The sequence below is a fragment of the Pimephales promelas genome, chromosome 20 (genome assembly GCF_988280905.1).
Source record: "Pimephales promelas chromosome 20, fPimPro1.hap1.1, whole genome shotgun sequence".
Lineage (NCBI taxonomy): Eukaryota > Metazoa > Chordata > Actinopteri > Cypriniformes > Leuciscidae > Pimephales > Pimephales promelas.
In genome coordinates, this window is record NC_142788.1 from 24,236,362 (window position 1) to 24,256,242 (window position 19,881).

Below are 19,881 nucleotides of genomic sequence, written 5' to 3' on the forward strand. Positions count from 1 at the left end.
TTGTGTTGATTACTTTCAGGTGTGTCTAATGTCATTACTCATTAGTCCTTGTGGATACATATAGGCATCATGTTTCCATAGTCTTTTGTCAAGCTTTGTTCTCTGTAACTGTTGTTTGGTGAGTTTCATGGGTCATGTTTATGTTTCAGAACTCATAGTCATGTGTTGATTATTCTCACATGTCCCCTTAAAATATTTCCAGGGCTTTCCTTCTTTTCCACATTCAACATGCTGGTGGAAGAGCTAACCTGCATCACTTGTAAGTACTGATTTAGAACCAATACAATTTGCATGATTTCTTATGTTTTAATGTTGTTGTTGTTTTTGGCCTTTCAGTGTTGCTGTTTCTGTATCATAATGGTAAGGCAATACTGACTAATGCATGTGCAATCTCATTAAAGACTTTCAGGTGAAGAATGTTTAAGAAACTTTACTTGTTTCTTCTCTTCAGGAGCTGAAGCAAATAAAAAAGCAATGGCTTGTGAGGGAGAATCTGTGCATCTCAAATGTGGTGAGTAGTCCTTAAGTTATACGTTTGGCTTTTGTTCCCAAAGAGGACCGTATGAGTGTAGGGAACCGGATCCATGAGTGTATCTTGAGCCTTTGTGTCCTAACATGGGATGTGCTTAAACTGCCACAATTCTCTTTCTTTGAACCTCAGATGTGGGATTCATAAAGGTTGTTAAAGCCAACTATGGGCGAACTGATTGCGCAACATGCGCTAGTGGGAAACCAGCTAGTCAGCTCTCAAATCATCAATGCAGCTCAGAAGCGTCGCTCTCAATAATGTCCGCTCAGTAGGTTTAACCAGCAAAGACTTGACAATTTTGGTTTATGCATTAAGCACAAGATGCATATTAACGCTAAGCTCTTGTCATTTGTCTGTCCATGAATCAGGTGTGATGGAAGAGAGTGCTGTACTGTTCCTGCAGGGAACTCTGTTTTCTCTGATCCTTGTTTTGGGACTTATAAATATCTGGACGTATCTTATGACTGTATCCCTGCAAGTAATTAATTTCCATTGTTCACTTTGAAGTTTAAAATTGTATAAAGGCATGGCAAATTACTAAAAACATTTTACTATTTACCTGTAGAAAGAAGTGTAACGTGTGAAAATAGTGAAAGCGTCATTAACTGTGGTAAGTTCTTTTCTTTGAGTGGATCAGTATACAGCTCTTTTTTTTTTTTCCTTCTAAACCAAAAACTCTTTAATGACATTTTTACTCATTTGCAAACAATCACTAAAGAAATCTTATCAATGTCTGTGTATCAAAAGGTAAAGGGGTTATTCATGTTCATCATGCCAATTATGGACGACGGGATCTTGTCACCTGCCCTCATGAATTAGCAACCAGATCCGACTGTTCCTCTCCTCAGACCAGCAGCCTGCGTTCCAGGTACATCAACTACACTTCATCTGGAGTCACCTTAGGTCACACTTTCTTCAGCTATTTTTAAAACTAGTACAAAATAGTTAACATTTGAAGTGGATGAACCTTTCAAATTTATATGTCCCTTTGATCCATACTTGTTCTCATCTCAGGATAACTTTTTTTTTTTTTTTTTTTTTTTGGATCCACTTCAAATATTGACAACTGTAAACCAAAGGGACGATGTACATTTGAGAATCATTGTCCTGTGTATGGCTACTTAATGTGGAAATGAAAGAAATTGACTCGTTTTTTTGTTGAATGATACAAGAGCTAATAGTCTTTTTTTTTTTCTCTCTTAAGGTGTGACGGGAAGAAGTCTTGTCAACTAAGTGCTTCAAATTCTGTCTTCTCTGATCCATGTGTGGGTGTTTTTAAGTATCTGGAAGTGACATACAGCTGTGAAAAATGTGACTAACCAAACTGCTAAAAATTCACCTTTTATGTCGTTTGTGTACAATGGAAGTCAAAATAAAGCAAGTTTATATGATATGCTTTACAAATATTTTTAAGCATAGGTTCTAAATGTTTTTGTTAAACTAAAAATTGTTTTCAAAATGGGGCTTCCTTAGTGATGACAAGCTACAACCATTTTTGGCTTTTAAAACAACTTTTCAGTCAACTTAAAAAGCCAAAATTATCTATTTAATAAAACACTATTTGTCTTTAGTTCCTGTAAAGCTTTTATTTTGTAGGAATTTGAATTGCAAAAAGCACTTGCAACACATTTTCAAAAGCATCTTCCAAACACTTTAAAATGCACTACACAATCTTATCTGATTTAAAGTGCTGGAGTAATAACCCTGTCCCATTAAGAAGCCACCATCACTGCCCCAATCTGAATTTGTAAACCACTAGAGGTTTTTATTATTAAGCTCATCTGATTGCTGTGCTACAACAAAAGTGGATAATTCAGGCTCATTTTTAAGAGATGTGGCTTAAATGATTAAGTCTTTCAAGGAGTAGTATGAAGCTGCAGACTCGGAGACCTGCATCTACAGTCCCCCTGCACCCAGAGTCCCGCATTCTCAGACCCCTCGTTTTTCGAGTCAGCGCCTACTATCAAATTGTATCAGATAAACAGAACCTAAGCCAAAACGTGACTAGGCTGTCTTCAATTTTATTTAGAGAATCGTAATAGCTCGTTTGATTTATTTTTTAATAAAACTAATTTAGCTAATCGATACAACATAAGAATAGTCCATTTAATATTTGTAAAGGTAGTTTGTAACAAGATTTGAGCCGTTATGTTTTTTCGCCCTCTTTACCCCGAAAATATTTTGATAGCTAACGTTAGCCTTTAACCTCGGACTTTTTTATATGTCATAAATGCTGCAGTTATTTTTACTGCCCATTTTGTGCCCCCATATATCTCAAACCCACAAAGTTGTCCAAAGTTCAAAAACATCTCAAGGGACACTACAGTCAGAGCAGTGCAACATGAATTTGAATTTTTTTTCTTTCTTTTTGAAAGATCATAAGACATGTGCTATCGTATCCGGTACACCATACATCGATGGAGTTGCCCCTTCCGATTCCAGCAACATATCATTTTATGATTATGCAAAGCGACTTATAAATGAGTTTTTTTAATGCAATTATAAAGACGAAAAGTAAAGTCACGAACACAGTTTGTTCTTCCTTTTTTCTTTACAGTAAGATGATGTTTAGGTGATCATTAAATAAAGTAGCCTACTGAATTGTTTATTATTGGTGTTTTGTCTATTCTGATTTATTTTGCTTCGCATTCAAAATATCAAAAAACAGATTTTGTTATGTTAGCATGGTAATGTTAATTAGACCATTATAGGTTGAACTGAAAGAAAAAGTGGAATTTGAATTTTGAATAAAAAAAAAATATATAAAAAAACAAAACATTGTAGCAATAAAATATCACATAGACTATTTTTCAGAAGATAGTTCAATCTGTAATTGTATCCCTTCCATCAGTAACAATGAGTTTTTTGGCACCTGCATTAAGCAGGGAACGCAAATATTTATTGGATAATTTATTTGAAGACCGTAAAATTGCATCCTATTGTTTTTAATTGCATTTGGATAAGCGTAAACTGTACTCTGTGTGCGGGTGTTATTCGATCTTTTGAACAGCAGGAGGCGCTGTGTTCGAAAAATGAGGGGTCTGAGAATGCGGGACTCTCGGTGGGGGACTGTAGATGCAGGCTCCGAGTCTGCAGCTTCATAATATTGCTTTCAAGTGCCAAAGGCAGCAAAAACAACGCCATTTGATATGAACGCAATTTTGGAGTTTTTTTTTTTTTTGTGTGCACAAACACCAGAAGCATGCGTGCATAAAGCCGCTGGTCACACTGCAAGTGTGTACTAAATTTCTTTTTGGCAGCTTATTGTGCACGATCAAACACACATTTGTGTTAAAATACCAATCTCTGCAAGTTTTCATTTAAACGTTTGGTTATGTCTTATGTGCAAGAAAAGAGCTGAAATAAAAATTTGATGTGTCAGTAGGTTATATTGGACTGTATGTCGCTTTTGCGATTGTTATCCTCACATTGCGGTGCCAGACTTGTAGCCCACAGTGTCAAATGATCCGGTGTTATATTACCACTAGATGCTTATAATTTCTTAACCTTCAAATGTTCATTTCCCGTTTACACTTCTGAACTTGGGGGTCTATACGACTCCAACAATTGATTAATTGTACAAAAAGTATACATTACACCCCCCCATGTGGTATTTTCCACCGGGCAACTCGTAGACTATTTTGATGCACGAGTTGCCAAGATGAGATAATCTTTGACCTTTTCAAAATGGCGGAGAGCAACGCAAGAGTCGTGACCACTGGCTGTGAATGGTACAAATATGTACTATTGATCTAGAAAAAATATAGAGCATATTATTAACCATTTGAGTTTTGATAAATAATTTTCTTGTTGTAACAGATGACTTAAGAAATCTAAAATAGTTTTAGCTAAATAACAGCTCTGTATCTCCATATTTTTACCACATTACAACAACAAAAGCACTCGAATGCAACACACTGGTAAATATACTTTCCATAGCACGTGAACGCACCATGATACACACCCTGTGCCTTTGACTCCTGTCATGTTCTCATTGGTTTATGGTCATGTGGTTTTCAGTTGTGTCTTCCCATAGGCTCATTGTGTTGATTACTTTCAGGTGTGTCTAATGTCATTACTCATTAGTCCTTGCGGATACATATAGGCATCATGTTTCCATAGTCTGTTGTCAAGCTTTGTTCTCTGTAACTGCTGTTTGGTGAGTGTCATGTTCATGGTTTTTAAATCATAGTCATGTTTGGTTTATTTTCAAAAAATAAATTGCACTTGGATTCGTGTGCTCCAATCAGTGGGCTAAATATAACAGTATAATGGTGCTGTAGTGGGATTCAGTCCTTTAGTGCAAAAATAAATTGAGTGGAAAAAGTATATTTTAGAATCTTGTTGTTCAAAAAAAACTTCAGAGCATTTCAACTCCAAGTTTTGCTTTTGAGTCTATTTTTGTTATAAATAGTGTACTCACGTGTCCCCTTAAAACAATTCCAGGGCTTTCCTTTTCCACATTCAACATGCTGGTGCAAAAGCTAAATTGGATCACTTGTGAGTACTGATTTAGAACCAATTCAATTAGCATGATTTTGAATGTTTTAACTTGTTGTTTTTGGCCTTTCAGTGTTGCTGTTTCTGTATCATAATGGTAAGGCAATACTGACTAATGCATGTGCAAACTCATTAAAGACTTTCAGGTGAAGAATGTTTAAGAAACTTTACTTGTTTCCTCTATTTAGGAGCTGAAGCAAATAAAAAAGCAATGGCTTGTGAAGGAGAATCTGTGCATCTCAAATGTGGTGAGTAGTCCTTAAGTTATACGTTTGGCTTTTGTTCCCAAAGAGGACCGTATGAGTGTAGGGAATCGGATCCATGAGTGTATCTTGAGCCTTTGTGTCCTAACATGGGATGTGCTTAAACTGCCACAATTCTCTTTCTTTGAACCTCAGATGTGGGATTCATAAAGGTTGTTAAAGCCAACTATGGGCGAACTGATTGCGCAACATGCGCTAGTGGGAAACCAGCTAGTCAGCTCTCAAATCATCAATGCAGCTCAGAAGCGTCGCTCTCAATAATGTCCGCTCGGTAGGTTTAACCAGCAAAGAATTGACAATTTTGGTTTATGCATTAAGCACAAGATGCATATTAACGCTAAGCTCTTGTCATTTGTCTGTCCATGAATCAGGTGTGATGGAAGAGAGTGCTGTACTGTTCCTGCAGGGAACTCTGTTTTCTCTGATCCTTGTTTTGGGACTTATAAATATCTGGACGTATCTTATGACTGTATCCCTGCAAGTAATTAATTTCCATTGTTCACTTTGAAGTTTAAAATTGTATAAAGGCATGGCAAATTACTAAAAACATTTTACTATTTACCTGTAGAAAGAAGTGTAACGTGTGAAAATAGTGAAAGCGTCATTAACTGTGGTAAGTTCTTTTCTTTGAGTGGATCAGTATACAGCTCTTTTTTTTTTCCTTCTAAACCAAAAACTCTTTAATTGACATTTTTACTCATTTGCAAACAATCACTAAAGAAATCTTATCAATGTCTGTGTATCAAAAGGTAAAGGGGTTATTCATGTTCATCATGCCAATTATGGACGACGGGATCTTGTCACCTGCCCTCATGAATTAGCAACCAGATCCGACTGTTCCTCTCCTCAGACCAGCAGCCTGCGTTCCAGGTACATCAACTACACTTCATCTGGAGTCACTTTAGGTCACAATGTCTTCAGCTATTTTTAAAACGGGTACAAAATAGTTAACATTTGAAGTGGATTAAAACCTTTCAAATTTATGCCCCTTTGATCCATACTTGTTCTCATCTCAGGATAACTTTGAATTTTTTTTTTTTTTTTTTTGGATCCACTTAAAATATTGACAACTGTAAACCAAAGGGATGATGTACATTTGAGAATCATTGTCCTGTGTATGGCTACTTGATGTGGAAATGAAAGAAATTGACTCGTTTTTTTTGTTGAATGATACAAGAGCTAATAGTCTTTTTTTTTTTCTCTCTCTCTCCTAAGGTGTGACGGGAAGAAGTCTTGTCAACTAAGTGCTTCAAATTCTGTCTTCTCTGATCCATGTGTGGGTGTTTTTAAGTATCTGGAAGTGACATACAGCTGTGAAAAATGTGACTAACCAAACTGCTAAAAATTCACCTTTTATGTCTGTACAATGGAAGTCAAAATAAAGCAAGTTTATATGATATGCTTTACAAATATTTTTAAGCATAGGTTCTAAATGTTTTTGTTAAACTAAAAATTGTTTTCAAAATGAGGCTTCCTTAGTGATAAGCTATAACCATTTTTGGGTTTTAAAACAACTTTTCAGTCAACTTAAAAAGCCAAAATTATCTATTTAATAAAACACTATTTGTCTTTAGTTCCTGTAAAGCTTTTATTTTGTAGGAATTTGAATTGCAAAAAGCACTTGCAACACATTTTCAAAAGCATCTTCCAAACACTTTAAAATGCACTACACAATCTTATCTGATTTAAAGTGCTGGAGTAATAACCCTGTCCCATTAAGAAGCCACCATCACTGCCCCAATCTGAATTTGTAAACCACTAGAGGTTTTTATTATTAAGCTCATCTGATTGCTGTGCTACAACAAAAGTGGATAATTCAGGCTCATTTTTAAGAGATGTGGCTTAAATGATTAAGTCTTTCAAGTGCCAAAGGCAGCAAAAACAACGCCATTTGATATGAACGCAATTTTGGAGTTTTTTTTTTTTTTTTGTGTGTGCACAAACACCAGAAGCATGCGTGCATAAAGCCGCTGGTCACACTGCAAGTGTGTACTAAATTTCTTTTTGGCAGCTTATTGTGCACGATCAAACACACATTTGTGTTAAAATACCAATCTCTGCAAGTTTTCATTTAAACGTTTGGTTATGTCTTATGTGCAAGAAAAGAGCTGAAATAAAAATTTGATGTGTCAGTAGGTTATATTGGACTGTATGTCGCTTTTGCGATTGTTAACCTCACATTGCGGTGCCAGACTTGTAGCCCACAGTGTCAAATGATCCGGTGTTATATTACCACTAGATGCTTATAATTTCTTAACCTTCAAATGTTCATTTCCCGTTTACACTTCTGAACTTGGGGGTCTATACGACTCCAACAATTGATTAATTGTACAAAAAGTATACATTACACCCCCTCATGTGGTATTTTCCACCGGGCAACTCGTAGACTATTTTGATGCACGAGTTGCCAAGATGAGATAATCTTTGACCTTTTCAAAATGGCGGAGAGCAACGCAAGAGTCGTGACCACTGGCTGTGAATGGTACAAATATGTACTATTGATCTAGAAAAAATATAGAGCATATTATTTACCATTTGAGTTTTGATAAATAATTTTCTTGTTGTAACAGATGACTTAAGAAATCTAAAATAGTTTTAGCTAAATAACAGCTCTGTATCTCCATATTTTTACCACATTACAACAACAAAAGCACTCGAATGCAACACACTGGTAAATATACTTTCCATAGCACGTGAACGCACCATGATACACACCCTGTGCATTTGACTCCTGTCATGTCATGTTCTCATTGGTTTATGATCATGTGGTTTTCAGTTGTGTCTTCCCATAGGCTCATTGTGTTGATTACTTTCAGGTGTGTCTAATGTCATTACTCATTAGTCCTTGCGGATACATATAGGCATCATGTTTCCATAGTCTTTTGTCAAGCTTTGTTCTCTGTAACTGTTGTTTGGTGAGTTTCATGGTTCATGTTTATGTTTCAGAACTCATAGTCATGTGTTGTTTATTCTCGCATGTCCCCTTAAAATATTTCCAGGGCTTTCCTTCTTTTCCACATTCAACATGCTGGTGGAAAAGCTAACCTGCATCACTTGTAAGTACTGATTTAGAACCAATACAATTTGCATGATTTCTTATGTTTTAACGTTGTTGTTGTTTTTGGCCTTTCAGTGTTGCTGTTTCTGTGTCATAATGGTAAGGCAATTCTGACTAATGCATGTGCAATCTCATTAAAGACTTTCAGGTGAAGAATGTTTAAGAAACTTTACTTGTTTCTTCTCTTCAGGAGCTGAAGCAAATAAAAAAGCAATGGCTTGTGAGGGAGAATCTGTGCGTCTCAAATGTGGTGAGTAGTCCTTAAGTTATACGTTTGGCTTTTGTTCCCAAAAAGGGCAATATGAGTGTAGAGAGCCTTTGTGTCTTAACAACATGGGATGTGCTTAAACGGTCACAATTCTCTTTCTTTGAACCTCAGATTTGGGATTCATAAAGATCATTAAAGCCAACTATGGGCGAACTGATCGCACAACTTGCGCTAGTGGGAAACCAGCTACGCGGGTCTCAGATAAAAAGTGCTACACATCAGCGTCTCTCTCTATAATGTCCTCTCGGTAGGTTTAACCAGCAAAAATAAAGTTGACTATTTTAGTTTATGCATTGAGCACAAGATGCATATTAACGCTTGTCTGTCCATGAATCAGGTGTGATGGCAGGAAGATCTGTGCTGTTCCTGCAAAGAACTCTGTTTTCACTGATCCTTGTCCTGGGACTTCCAAATATCTGGATATATCTTATGACTGTGTCCCAGCAAGTAATTTCCATTTGTTCACTATTAAATATTATAAAGGCATATCAAATTGGTAAAAAACATCTACTAATATTTACCCCCCTCCAAAAAAAAAAAAACTGTAGAAAGAAGAATAATCTGTGAAAATAATGAAAGCGTCATTAAGTGTGGTAAGTTCTTTTCTTTCTATGTGTGCTTTACAATGCTGAGATGAGAGTGTGTAGTCATGTCTACAATGCTTTGAGTGGATCAGTCCTCCTGCAGTACACAGCTTTTTTTTTTTTTTTTCCCTAAAGACAAACTGTTTCATTGACTTTTTTTTTTTTTTTTTTTTTTTTTTTTTTCAAAACTCACATTTGATAACAATCGCTAAAGAAATCTCATCAGTGTCTGTGTATCAACAGGTAAAGGAGTTATTCAAATTCATCATGCCAATTATGGACGGAGATGTCTTGTCCCCTGTCCTCGTAAATTGACAACCAGATCCGACTGTTACTCTCCTCAGACCAGCAGCCTGCGTTCCAGGTACATCAACTACACTTCATCTAGTCACTTTAGGTCACACTGTCTTCAGCTATTTTTAAACCGGGTACAAAATAGTTAACATTTTTAGTGGATCAAAACCTTTCTAATATATACACCCATTTTAAATCAAGGGACCATGTACATTTGAGAATCATTATCTTGTGTATTACTTCGCTACTTAACATGGTAATGAAATAAATTGATACTAGAGCTATATAGGTAGTCTTTTCTAATTCTTCCAATTTTTTTTCTCATAAGGTGCAACGGGAAGAAGTCTTGTAAACTAAGTGCTTCAAATTCTGTCTTCTCTGATCCATGCGTGAAAGTTTCTAAATATCTGGAAGTGACTTACAGCTGTAAAAAAAATTGAATGACCATCCTTTTATGTCTGTCATGTTAATGTCAACAAATTATGATAATGGAAAGTGAAATAAAGTTAAAAAGTAGGATCAATCTAGATGCTTTACTAATATTTCTTGCACTGAAATGTATGATAGAACAATTTGTTTTTTAATGCTTTTTTTTTTTTGTCAAACTAAAAATACTTTTCAGAATGGGACTTCCAGTGATGCCTTGCTAGAACCATTTTTTGGCTTGTAAAACCTTTCAGTCAATTTAAAAGAGCCACTCAAATTATCAGTTCCATAAAGCACAATTTGTCTTTAATGAAAAAATGATTCTGTGGGAATTTGAATGGCAAACAGTAGGCAACTCTACACAAATTATCTAAAGCATCTTAACTTTTTATTAATGCTCCATACAATCTCATCTTTAAAGTGCAATCTTCACCTTTAAAGTGCTTTTGTAACCTTCTGTCCCATCAAAAAGCCACTGTCACTGCCCTACTTACCAGTACACAGTCTGTCTGAGGCTTAACTTATGGGGTTATCATGTTACTGGGAGAAAGATGGATGAAGATTGAGACCTCATTCTAATCCAGGCCAGGCTTTCTCTTATTTTCCTTAAAAAAAAAAAATGAACTGTGATTGGACACTTGGTGTCTCGCCTATGGTTTGGCACAGATTTGGAATCATATGCAAGTTTGTGGCCAAAACTGGAACTGCAATTACTTTGCACTGTAGAGTGGTGTATCCCAAGTCCCCCACCCCCTTACCCCTTGACTTGAGCTGTAGGATCCAGCAGGAACGTAGGCTGCTACAAGAAGCTTCCAATGGCAAGTGACGAATCCTACACTGAGTTTTTTTTTTTCTGTTAATTTATTTCGGACATCAAGTTGTGTTATTTTTTTTTCCATCGTCAGGTTTTCTTTATCCGATTCTGACAGGTTTGTGTCTGCAGCTGTGGTAACTAGAGGAGTTGGCAACCCGAATGCCGCAACACTACTGACTCCGTGATTGGTAGATCAGTGGAGGGTGGAGCATCACACCAAAACACAACATAACATCAACGTTGAGGGCTGCCACTTCACTTCAATATCCTGGCCGGACTACTGTTGTCAGTGATATAAGTATTTGAAATGAACATGATTTCTTAATGTCTTGACACCTCAGGGAAAATGTATGATTATTTGAAATAAATTTCTTGCACACAGCTCCTTTTCGCAGAATCACATTGAACTGAAAAACATGTTATCTTTGTTTGCAGACGGTGTTCTTTTGTTATAGTTTTGAATTCATTAGCTTTGTGTAGTGTTGTATCGGCATAGGGCGATGTGCTTCACCTTTAACAAAATTGGTAACCTTTTCGGTAGGTCTCTATATATTGAAATTCAAGAAGTTATTTTGTGTCAGTTGTGATTTCTTCATTTCCATTTGAATGCACTCTTCAGAATCTCGGCGGAAATAGGAAGTAGTAGGTCATTTGGGCACATTTCATCTACTGTTTTTTGAATACTTTGCATTCAGACACACCAATCAATATTGAATGGGAATAGGGGGAAGTATTCAATGTCAGATGCAGTGACTGATTTATCACAAATTCACAATAGGATTTTTGAATCTCCTACTGGCACATTTAATAAACACATAACCATATAAAAATGTTTTATGAAACATCTATGACTTTTGCATTTACTATAATATGGTAAAGCACAAGTAGAAGTAGATATAAAAAAACCCATAGAAGCGTATACTTTCTTCTGAATTGTAATCAGAGCAGTTTATTGCAGCTGGCAACCGCAAATACAAATCCCATGTCTGAATAAGAAAGTGTGCATTCTACTTTGATTTTCATCATCCATCCAAAGCAGTAAATCTGTAAATTGGTATATGATCTAAACATACAGATGAAGAATCCTAAAGAATAATGTAAATAACATAAAATTTCAGGTAATTATGGGTAAAAAAAAATGCATTTAAAATGAACTAAATCAGACCTAGGCCTGTTCGAGCTGTGCATGTAAACCTCACTCCCCAGGCCTCAAGAGGCTGGGGTCTTCAGTGTCCTTGTTAGCGTGCTCACCTTCCACACCAGAGACCCTAGACAACTGGATTTCATGTAAGTCAATTTATTTATTTAATTTAATAAAGCATCATTTAAATTTATGTTAACTTGCTGTGAATTTGATTCTTTCGATAATAGATAGTTTGAATGTTTGATTTTGTCAGCTCTAATTTTAATTTTACCTTGCCGACAAGGTAAGCCCTTGTTGAGTCGTTTTGCCAGTAAAAAACAGCATGTGTGCGATACAATTTAAAACAATCCCTAAAGTACAGTATTGCTTTTTAATAAGTAATTGCACTTTCTAAACAGCCTTTCTCTCTTTCCAGGTGTTGAAACAAAAAAAATATTTCACATGTGAAGGAGGCTCTGTTCAGCTCAGTTGTGGTGAGTAAATCTATATTCTAACACTTCACAATTGTTCTCATAAGTTGTTTCGTATGTCAGATTGGAGATACATAAAGGTAGTTATAGCGAACTATGGGCCAACTAACCACACGGCATGCTCCACTGCACGGCATCACTAGCTCTAAAATGTTGACCGCTCCTAAGAAACATCCCTCCGTATGTTGTCCGTCTGGTACCTGCTTCTTTTCCGTCTGGTACCTGCTTCTTTCCGGGCAGAAGAATACTTGGCCTTCACTTCAATGGGCTCTATGCACGGCGGTATTTCCGGTGAAGCATTAGGGATTCTCGATAACTTCCGCCGATCGTAGAGTCCAATGCAATACCGAGAATTTATATTGAATTTTATACTTCATGGTTATACTAAAGAAACGTTAGTCACAAAAACAGATAAAACAGACACCCCTCGTTGTGTTTATGCTTCTTTTTAAAATTATATTAAATAAATATAACTATATATAAAATTACATCTAAACGTATGTACGTTTCATTTCAAAGACTGGAGGACAGTAAATTTTGAAGACTCTGCCATAATCCCGTTTTCCTCGGTTTTCCTCCGCTTTAATCTCCACAACCGGAAATGGACGAGCATCCTTGCGTCAAATGCGGAATTTATGCGTGCATATAGCCCATTGGTCTTCAACTGACAATTTGCACACAATGTTCTTAAAGGGATAGTTCACCCCAAAATAAAAATTCTGTCAGTAATGACTCACCCTCGTGCTGTTCCAACCGTTCACGTGGTGAAAACTATGCAAAGCTTAAGGCTTGTTCAACTTCATGCAGCTCTGCGCAGACCGATCGGTAGCTGACTTGAAGCAGTGCATGCCTGTTTGAAATTTTGTCCGACCTGATCATAGACAGTAAAAGAAATGGCCATAGCGTCCCCATTGATTTCAACGGAGAAGACTGAAGCCTGATTATTGCACTTCCCGTCTGACGTCTGAGCGACCGCGCAGGCTCAAACTGAGCGTGACAACAGTCTGACAGGTGGAAATTTTCTAGTAGCTGTGCCAAGACAAATCTGAAGCACCTAATTCCTCAAAAACATTGTTGAAATATTTTGTCCCGTTGCTTTTATGGACTCTCTATCTATGGGCTTCTACCGTGACTTTGTTCCTCAGTGTCCCCCCCGATTGCCTCATAGACCGTAAAAGATTGCCTGCAAGCTTCTCCTCCTGTCTATACGGTAATGTCTCTATTGTGAGACAGAAAGTCCCATGGTTATCACGCAATCTTTAGCCTATTTTTACAAAAACAGGTGGGCCGTAACGTAAGATACAAGCTAATGGAGCATTTTATACATTGTCGTGTTTCTTTAGAAATAAATAAATAAATTATTTGGAGGCCTCAGGTGTAAAGTTATTCGCTGTCAAAGTAACGCCAAAATGAATGGGTGTCAATGGGATGGTGACAGCAGGTGAAGTTCTGCTACAATGGCGGCTCGCGAAGCATCTACTTCCGACTGATGGATTACCCCATTTGACTCGATGCAGCGCTGACTTCACATGACTCGACTTCATGTGTCTGTTTGCAGCTCCTCCCCGCCTGCACACGGCAACTCTTGCCGATCAGTTACATCCAGCTGCAGCCGATGTCGAACACACCGTAGTGTTGCACGCAATGGGCTATATGCACGCATAAGTTCTGCATTTGATGCAAGGATGCTCAACAGTTTCCGGTTGGAGAGATTAAAGCGGGGGGAAACAGAGGAAAACGGGATTATGGCAGAGTCTTCAAAATTTACTGTCCTGTCTTTGAAACGAAACGTTCATAGGTTTAGAATGTGATTTAAAAAGAAGCATAAACACAACGAGGGGTGTCTGTTTTATCTGTTTTTTGTGACTAACTTTTCTTTAGTATAACCATGGAGTATAAAATTCAATATAAATTCTCAGTATTGCATTGGACTCTACGATCGGCGGAAGTTATCGAGCATCCTTAAACCTTCACCGGAAATACCGCCGTGCATAGAGCCCAATTGACCGACGCTGGTCATGTGTTTGTGGTGCGTTTGACGTACAACTAGAAGCTGTGCGTAGTTTGAATCTCACGGGTCCGAGAAGGAAATGAATAGTTAAACAAAGTCGTTGTTTTGGTTTGTTTTTATGCGCACATAAAGTTCTCGTCGTCGCTTGATAGGGTGAGCCACTGTAGTCACTCGGACTATTTTAACGATGTTCATAACTTTTGGGCCGTCCAGTTTCTATCCCTTAAAGAAGCCTATGGAGGATCCAGCTCTCAGATTTAATAAAAATATCTTAATTTGTGTTACGGGGTTGGAACAACATGAGGGTGAGTAGCTACTGACAGAATTTTCATTTCGGGGGGAACTTAAACTTTAAGAACTTCGTTACAATATGAGCCAGTTGGAAAACTTACGGTGAAATGTCACTTTTGGTGTGTTGGCATCATCCATCCCGAGGTAGCTTTAAAACAAACAATACTGTAATAGTTTGTAATCTAGTCACTTAGTCGGGCCTTGCATTCATTTAGTTATTCAAATGTAAAATGAAAAAAAAAAAAAAAAAAAACACACGCACATTTCCTCCTAAGCATAAAACCATCAGTTTTCAAACTTTCGAGTGTAAAAAGCCTAAACGCACTGTAAATTAAAGATTAATTATGCAATTGATTTGATTTTCACAAGTGTGCCGAAATCTGAGCTTTTCTGTCAGTGATTATAAAGGGAGAGCGTTTCTTGCCTAAAAGTTGTTTTTCATGAGACTTTGTGAGTTCATTTTGTGATAATGTGTTGTGATAATTTATACTTCACATTGACAATTTATTTTTTAATGTAGTGATTTTATAATGTTTAATATTTATTCAAAAGCGACGAGTGGGAAAATATTACTGGAAATGGTTAAAATGCCAATACATTATCCTCTGCTGACATCTGCAGGTTATAGTGGCAATTGTTTTCTTTTTTTTCTCTTTTTTCATAAAAGTGTTTTCTATCAAATGTTGTATTTCTTACATTTTGAAATGTTAGATTTTACAAATAGGGACAATCTCGGAAGGATGAACAAATAATGTTTTTGGTCATCACATTAAAAATAACATTTGCTGGAAAAATGTTGCGTGCACGTGTCAGACAGTGTTTCTTATTCCAACGTTCCCGTAAGCGTCGTCTTTATTGCAATCTAGAAAATTAGTTTATTGGCAAATTTAGTTTATTATGATAACTGCATTTAAATATAAATACATTAAAAAGTCAACCATTGATGGTTTGGTGTCGATGTACTAATGCTCTGTATTTGTGAAGTTAGCCAAAGTCTAAATGACTGTGGCAAATTAATCTTTTCGCCTTCTTTTGCGCCTTCTTTATCCATATTGGTTCTTGTGGGGTTATTATTGCTACATTGTTGTTAAACTGATTCACTTATCCCCCCCCCCCCCCCCTAAAAAGCCGTTGTAAAGTGAATTTTGTCAGAATTTAGGAACAGTTCCAGCAGATCTAGTTACTGAAAACATTATCACACATCAACAACAAACCTCTATTTCTGAGACAATATGAGAAAAATTATAATAATCATAAGGGATAGTGAAATTTAGCCATTATTTTTTTAAATGGCTAATAAATAAACATAAGACATAAAATATTGATTTGAGATTAAATTTTGTGAGTAAAAAAGAGATAAAACAACCACAGCTATAGACAATTAACAACCAGCGCAATTAATCCAAACAATAAAATATAAAACATTAGCATAAATGTTTTTATTTATTTTTTACCTTATCAGCTGCAATGGGAAGAAGTCTTGTAGAAGATCTGTGTCCGGATGTCCACTTATAAAATAGATTTAAGTGGCAGAATCCTAATTTCTATGTTTTATGTGTGTTGTAAATGAAAACAGACTATTATAAATTTTAGATAATTAAGTTTTGTCTGAAAGAAAGTTCACTTCCCTAATAGAACTGTTTAGGTCTATGTAAAAAATGACAGAAGCATGACAAAAAAAATTTACAACTATGTGCAAATTGGATTTAAATGAAGCATCACCTGTCCTACTCTGTTGCGTTTCATTTCATTCTTGGTATAATAATGTGTCTAACCACAAATAATAAGCAACCACGCCATCTAGTGGTACTTTATGGCATTGTAACAAGTTATCACCTGTCTGACTGTGAGACTTTGAAACAACGGAGTAACTTTTTTTGTGTTAGACTGTAAAGTTTATGTTGGATTTATGTGGATTGTGTATAATTTTGGATGATTGTACTCAGTGCAAGACCATGAAACATTCTGTTAAATATACGGTAATAGAGAGGTCTTTTTTTTTGCTCCAGCGTTGTCATCTGTCCTTCATTGTAACCGATTTCAAATGGTGCTAGAAACACCAAAAGACTCTGAACACCAAAAGAAATCGGTCAACCTTGGGTAAAGGACATTGGTCTAAGTCAAATTTGATATAAGGTGTATACAAAGTTTTCCAGATAAAAAGTGATGCATTTCCCACCCCAAGAACACTGATTTCAAATGGTGCTAGATTAATTTCATCATCACTCTAAGCCACCACTTCAAATCAGCTTCCAAGAGGAGACATGGTCAGACTCCGTCATAGGCCTTCCTTCGACGTCAGGTGCCGAAACATAACACAACAGCTGCATCACAGATGGCAGGGCTTCAGAAAAAAGAAAGAAAACAGAATATTACGTCACATTCAGTATATTTTGTAATAATTTCTACCTCTTGTTGCTAAACAAACAGGTAGTATTTTTCCACAGTGCAAAAATCAATGTTGAAAGAAACTTCTTCCACTTCTCCATCTCCATTAACATCAAAAGGCAGTTGCAGCTTTTGGATTTAGGAGAGCCGTCACTGGATCATGTGTCTGGAAACCAAAACAACAAAATGCAAAGGTTTTCTGGTCTGTAATTGCTATGTGACGACTCCCGCTAAAGCTGCAGGAAAATATCGTCCTTACCATTGGCTGATGGCATCCTGCTGTTACATGAGCTGTTATGTCAGCAGCAAGGCAAAATATAAGTACGGCTTCAAAAAAATCATATTTATTAATATTAACAAAATAAAATAAATACTATTTAACAAAATAAAATATTAATATTTAATAATAATAACATCAGTATTATTCCTAATAAATTGAATAACATTTAACAAATAATTTTAATAATGTTTATAATACATTTTATAATATTTAATAAAATAAAATGTTAATGGTTGATAATGGTTTGAATAATATTTAGGTAGATGACAAAGCAATTAAATGTTACATGACGTTAAGCAATAGAATTAGAAGAATTATCGATCGGAGGATAAAAGATAACGTGGTTTCATAAACTCTAGATAAGGCACCCATAACAGGCAAATGCAGAGGCATAATGCAAGTGAATAATGAATAAAGACAAGACAATGCTGATTTACAATCTGACTAAGCAAATTTGGCATGGATGAAGAACTGTGAACAGCCTGGTGTTTGTGGGCTTTAAGTGGAAAATTGCAAGCAGAAAGTATGTACAGTATAGCTTCATACCTAAGTGATCAATCCCTGCCTCCGTCTCCATAGCTACAACCACTTTATAAACTGAAACCTATTGTATGTCTCGTGCAATTTGTAACTTCTTGAGAATACAGACATGAATATTGATATCAGACATTTACGAACTGCTCCCTCTCAATGTTCTACAGTGGCTTGAGGGCAGTGAGCTAAATGCAATAATAAAATGTTATACATATAATAAAATCTAAACAAATAAAATGTATATATATATATAATTATTATAATAAATTGTAGCATGATCAATTCATTATTTTATTGTATACAAGTAAAATAGTACAATACATTTATTTATAAATGTACTAATATTTTGGCAAAACTTTACAATAATGCAATAACAAACTAACAATAAAAACTATATTCTTACAGCATGTATTAGCCTTTGTTAAGGTTAGTTAATACAAATTTGGTTTATGTCATTTAATGTAGTTCACGTAACGTTTTTAATTTCAGTGGTGGATTTTCGTGGGAAATTTGATTGTCTTTGCGTCATTACGTCACATCTGTACACATAAAGAAGAGTCTCGGCTAGTAGGCTATATTGCGTGTGAGGATGTTGGAGGTGGAGATTTATAGCCTTTTCTCACAGCACTTGATATAATTCAACTTATTAATTTGATCACGGATCCAAAAAGGTTCAAACGAAAATTACCAGTGACAACTACAGAAAAACTGCAAAAAAAAAGCCTGCAACCAGACCAATGCGAAAACAAGGTTAATCTTGGAAGGGCATTGAATGTAGTCACACAATGCTGATGTTGAACATTAACAATCTGACAACAAAGTATAATTTGCACGGTTTGACGTGATATGATAAGCGATCGTTAGATTTAATCAGCACGATTTACTGCAATGATTTTTTCCCTTAGTTGGTCAGAACAAAAGTGGATGTTTCTTACTAGTTCAGATGACATTTTCCGGTGAAAATTCCTATGTTGATCATACTTACAAAAAGTATAATCTTTGATTATGAATGACAGTATCCACACCACGCAGTCACAGACAGCCTCACAGTCTCCTCAAAACATTGGATTCATCCGGTCTGTGCTGTGCCGAGGCACAACCCACATAAAGTTGATAATTCCGTGAATAACCGCAATTGCAGATTTCGAACAGAGATGGCGACAAATAGGATAAAAACTGCAGACTGCAACTTTAAGTAAATATATAAGGATATATGCATATATTTAGCAAAATGCTCTTCTCTAAAGTTTTTCTAACTAACTAATGAGTTTGAGCTAACATGTGAACAATTGAACTGTATTAAGTTGTAAACTTTTGGTCCTGATGCAAAACCAGTTGAGCACCACAGCTCTAGAGAACACCCTGTATGCTTACAGCAGTTTCATCTGTCACTCAATGGCACACGCGCACAGAGCCTGGGAATGTGAGGCAACGCCTACGCAAGCAAACCAGGAAAGATTTAAGAGCAAAACAAGTCAGCAATACAGTATATGACCAAAGATCAATACATTCAACCATGTCAAAATGTAATTTGCTTGGCTTTTAAAATCGATAGAAAATTATGTAAAAAACAGTTTTAAACCTCGAACGGCAAGTACTCACTAGACATGTGGCATATAGAATCGAGCTTCTCTAAAGGAGATGTTAATGTGTTTTGCTGCCTCCACCACCGCAGTCTCTTCGAAATGAAGTGAGCGCAGGAAATGGAGCAATCTGGAAGGGAGATTCCTGACGCCAGCACTCGGCGAGGGTGTGGCGGCAGGTACTGCCCTGTAGAATGACGCTTTGCCAAGGTTTTTTGTTCTTTACTTATCTGCGTCCTCAGAGCCAAACCCTTTGCCAGATAAACATCCCACTCATGCGACATATAAGTTGTCAACTTTATTACAACTTCCTTCTAAATCTTTTCAAGTGTCCCTTCCCACAGACTGATTAAGAGAGATTTAGTAAAGCAATTCATGGATGTCAAAATATTTTTTTTTCCTGCCTTCTTTAGTTTGCTCAAAGCCTGCAGTCTGTGTTTGCTT

General features: G+C 36.3%; 3 protein-coding genes across 3 annotated transcripts; all 3 read left to right on the top strand.

Moving 5' to 3' along the window:
* Positions 1-53: 53 nt before the first annotated feature.
* LOC148970654 (L-rhamnose-binding lectin CSL3-like) lies at positions 54-1,920 on the top strand. Its single transcript, XM_089124095.1, has 9 exons — positions 54-118; positions 203-259; positions 337-360; positions 452-511; positions 662-797; positions 898-1,007; positions 1,095-1,139; positions 1,277-1,397; positions 1,734-1,920. Exons 2-9 carry the CDS (start codon positions 229-231, stop codon positions 1,846-1,848), a joined length of 642 nt encoding a protein of 213 aa, XP_088980221.1. The 5' UTR covers positions 54-118; positions 203-228; the 3' UTR covers positions 1,849-1,920.
* Positions 1,921-4,612: 2,692 nt separating this feature from the next.
* LOC148970655 (L-rhamnose-binding lectin CSL3-like) lies at positions 4,613-6,689 on the top strand. Its single transcript, XM_089124092.1, has 9 exons — positions 4,613-4,688; positions 4,976-5,029; positions 5,103-5,126; positions 5,218-5,277; positions 5,428-5,563; positions 5,664-5,773; positions 5,861-5,905; positions 6,042-6,162; positions 6,508-6,689. Exons 2-9 carry the CDS (start codon positions 4,999-5,001, stop codon positions 6,620-6,622), a joined length of 642 nt encoding a protein of 213 aa, XP_088980218.1. The 5' UTR covers positions 4,613-4,688; positions 4,976-4,998; the 3' UTR covers positions 6,623-6,689.
* A 1,450-nt stretch (positions 6,690-8,139) lies between these two features.
* LOC120462727 (L-rhamnose-binding lectin CSL3) lies at positions 8,140-10,019 on the top strand. The gene is made up of 9 exons (XM_089124096.1): positions 8,140-8,207; positions 8,292-8,348; positions 8,426-8,449; positions 8,541-8,600; positions 8,730-8,865; positions 8,956-9,065; positions 9,167-9,211; positions 9,446-9,566; positions 9,825-10,019. Exons 2-9 carry the CDS (start codon positions 8,318-8,320, stop codon positions 9,934-9,936), a joined length of 639 nt encoding a protein of 212 aa, XP_088980222.1. The 5' UTR covers positions 8,140-8,207; positions 8,292-8,317; the 3' UTR covers positions 9,937-10,019.
* The last annotated feature ends 9,862 nt before the right edge of the window (positions 10,020-19,881 follow it).

What these genes read in the sequence shown, in the direction of transcription:
- LOC148970655 (XM_089124092.1), top strand. Translation starts at nt 4,999, where the DNA reads ATGCTGGTGCAAAAGCTAAATTGGATCACTT. An exon ending in ATCTGTGCATCTCAAATGTG is followed by an intron (nt 5,278 to 5,427) that starts GTGAGTAGTCCT and finishes TTTGAACCTCAG; the next exon opens with ATGTGGGATTCATAAAGGTT. An exon ending in TTATGACTGTATCCCTGCAA is followed by an intron (nt 5,774 to 5,860) that starts GTAATTAATTTC and finishes ATTTACCTGTAG; the next exon opens with AAAGAAGTGTAACGTGTGAA.
- LOC120462727 (XM_089124096.1), top strand. Translation starts at nt 8,318, where the DNA reads ATGCTGGTGGAAAAGCTAACCTGCATCACTT. An exon ending in ATCTGTGCGTCTCAAATGTG is followed by an intron (nt 8,601 to 8,729) that starts GTGAGTAGTCCT and finishes TTTGAACCTCAG; the next exon opens with ATTTGGGATTCATAAAGATC. An exon ending in CTCTCTATAATGTCCTCTCG is followed by an intron (nt 8,866 to 8,955) that starts GTAGGTTTAACC and finishes TCCATGAATCAG; the next exon opens with GTGTGATGGCAGGAAGATCT.
- LOC148970654 (XM_089124095.1), top strand. Translation starts at nt 229, where the DNA reads ATGCTGGTGGAAGAGCTAACCTGCATCACTT. An exon ending in CTCTCAATAATGTCCGCTCA is followed by an intron (nt 798 to 897) that starts GTAGGTTTAACC and finishes TCCATGAATCAG; the next exon opens with GTGTGATGGAAGAGAGTGCT. An exon ending in TTATGACTGTATCCCTGCAA is followed by an intron (nt 1,008 to 1,094) that starts GTAATTAATTTC and finishes ATTTACCTGTAG; the next exon opens with AAAGAAGTGTAACGTGTGAA.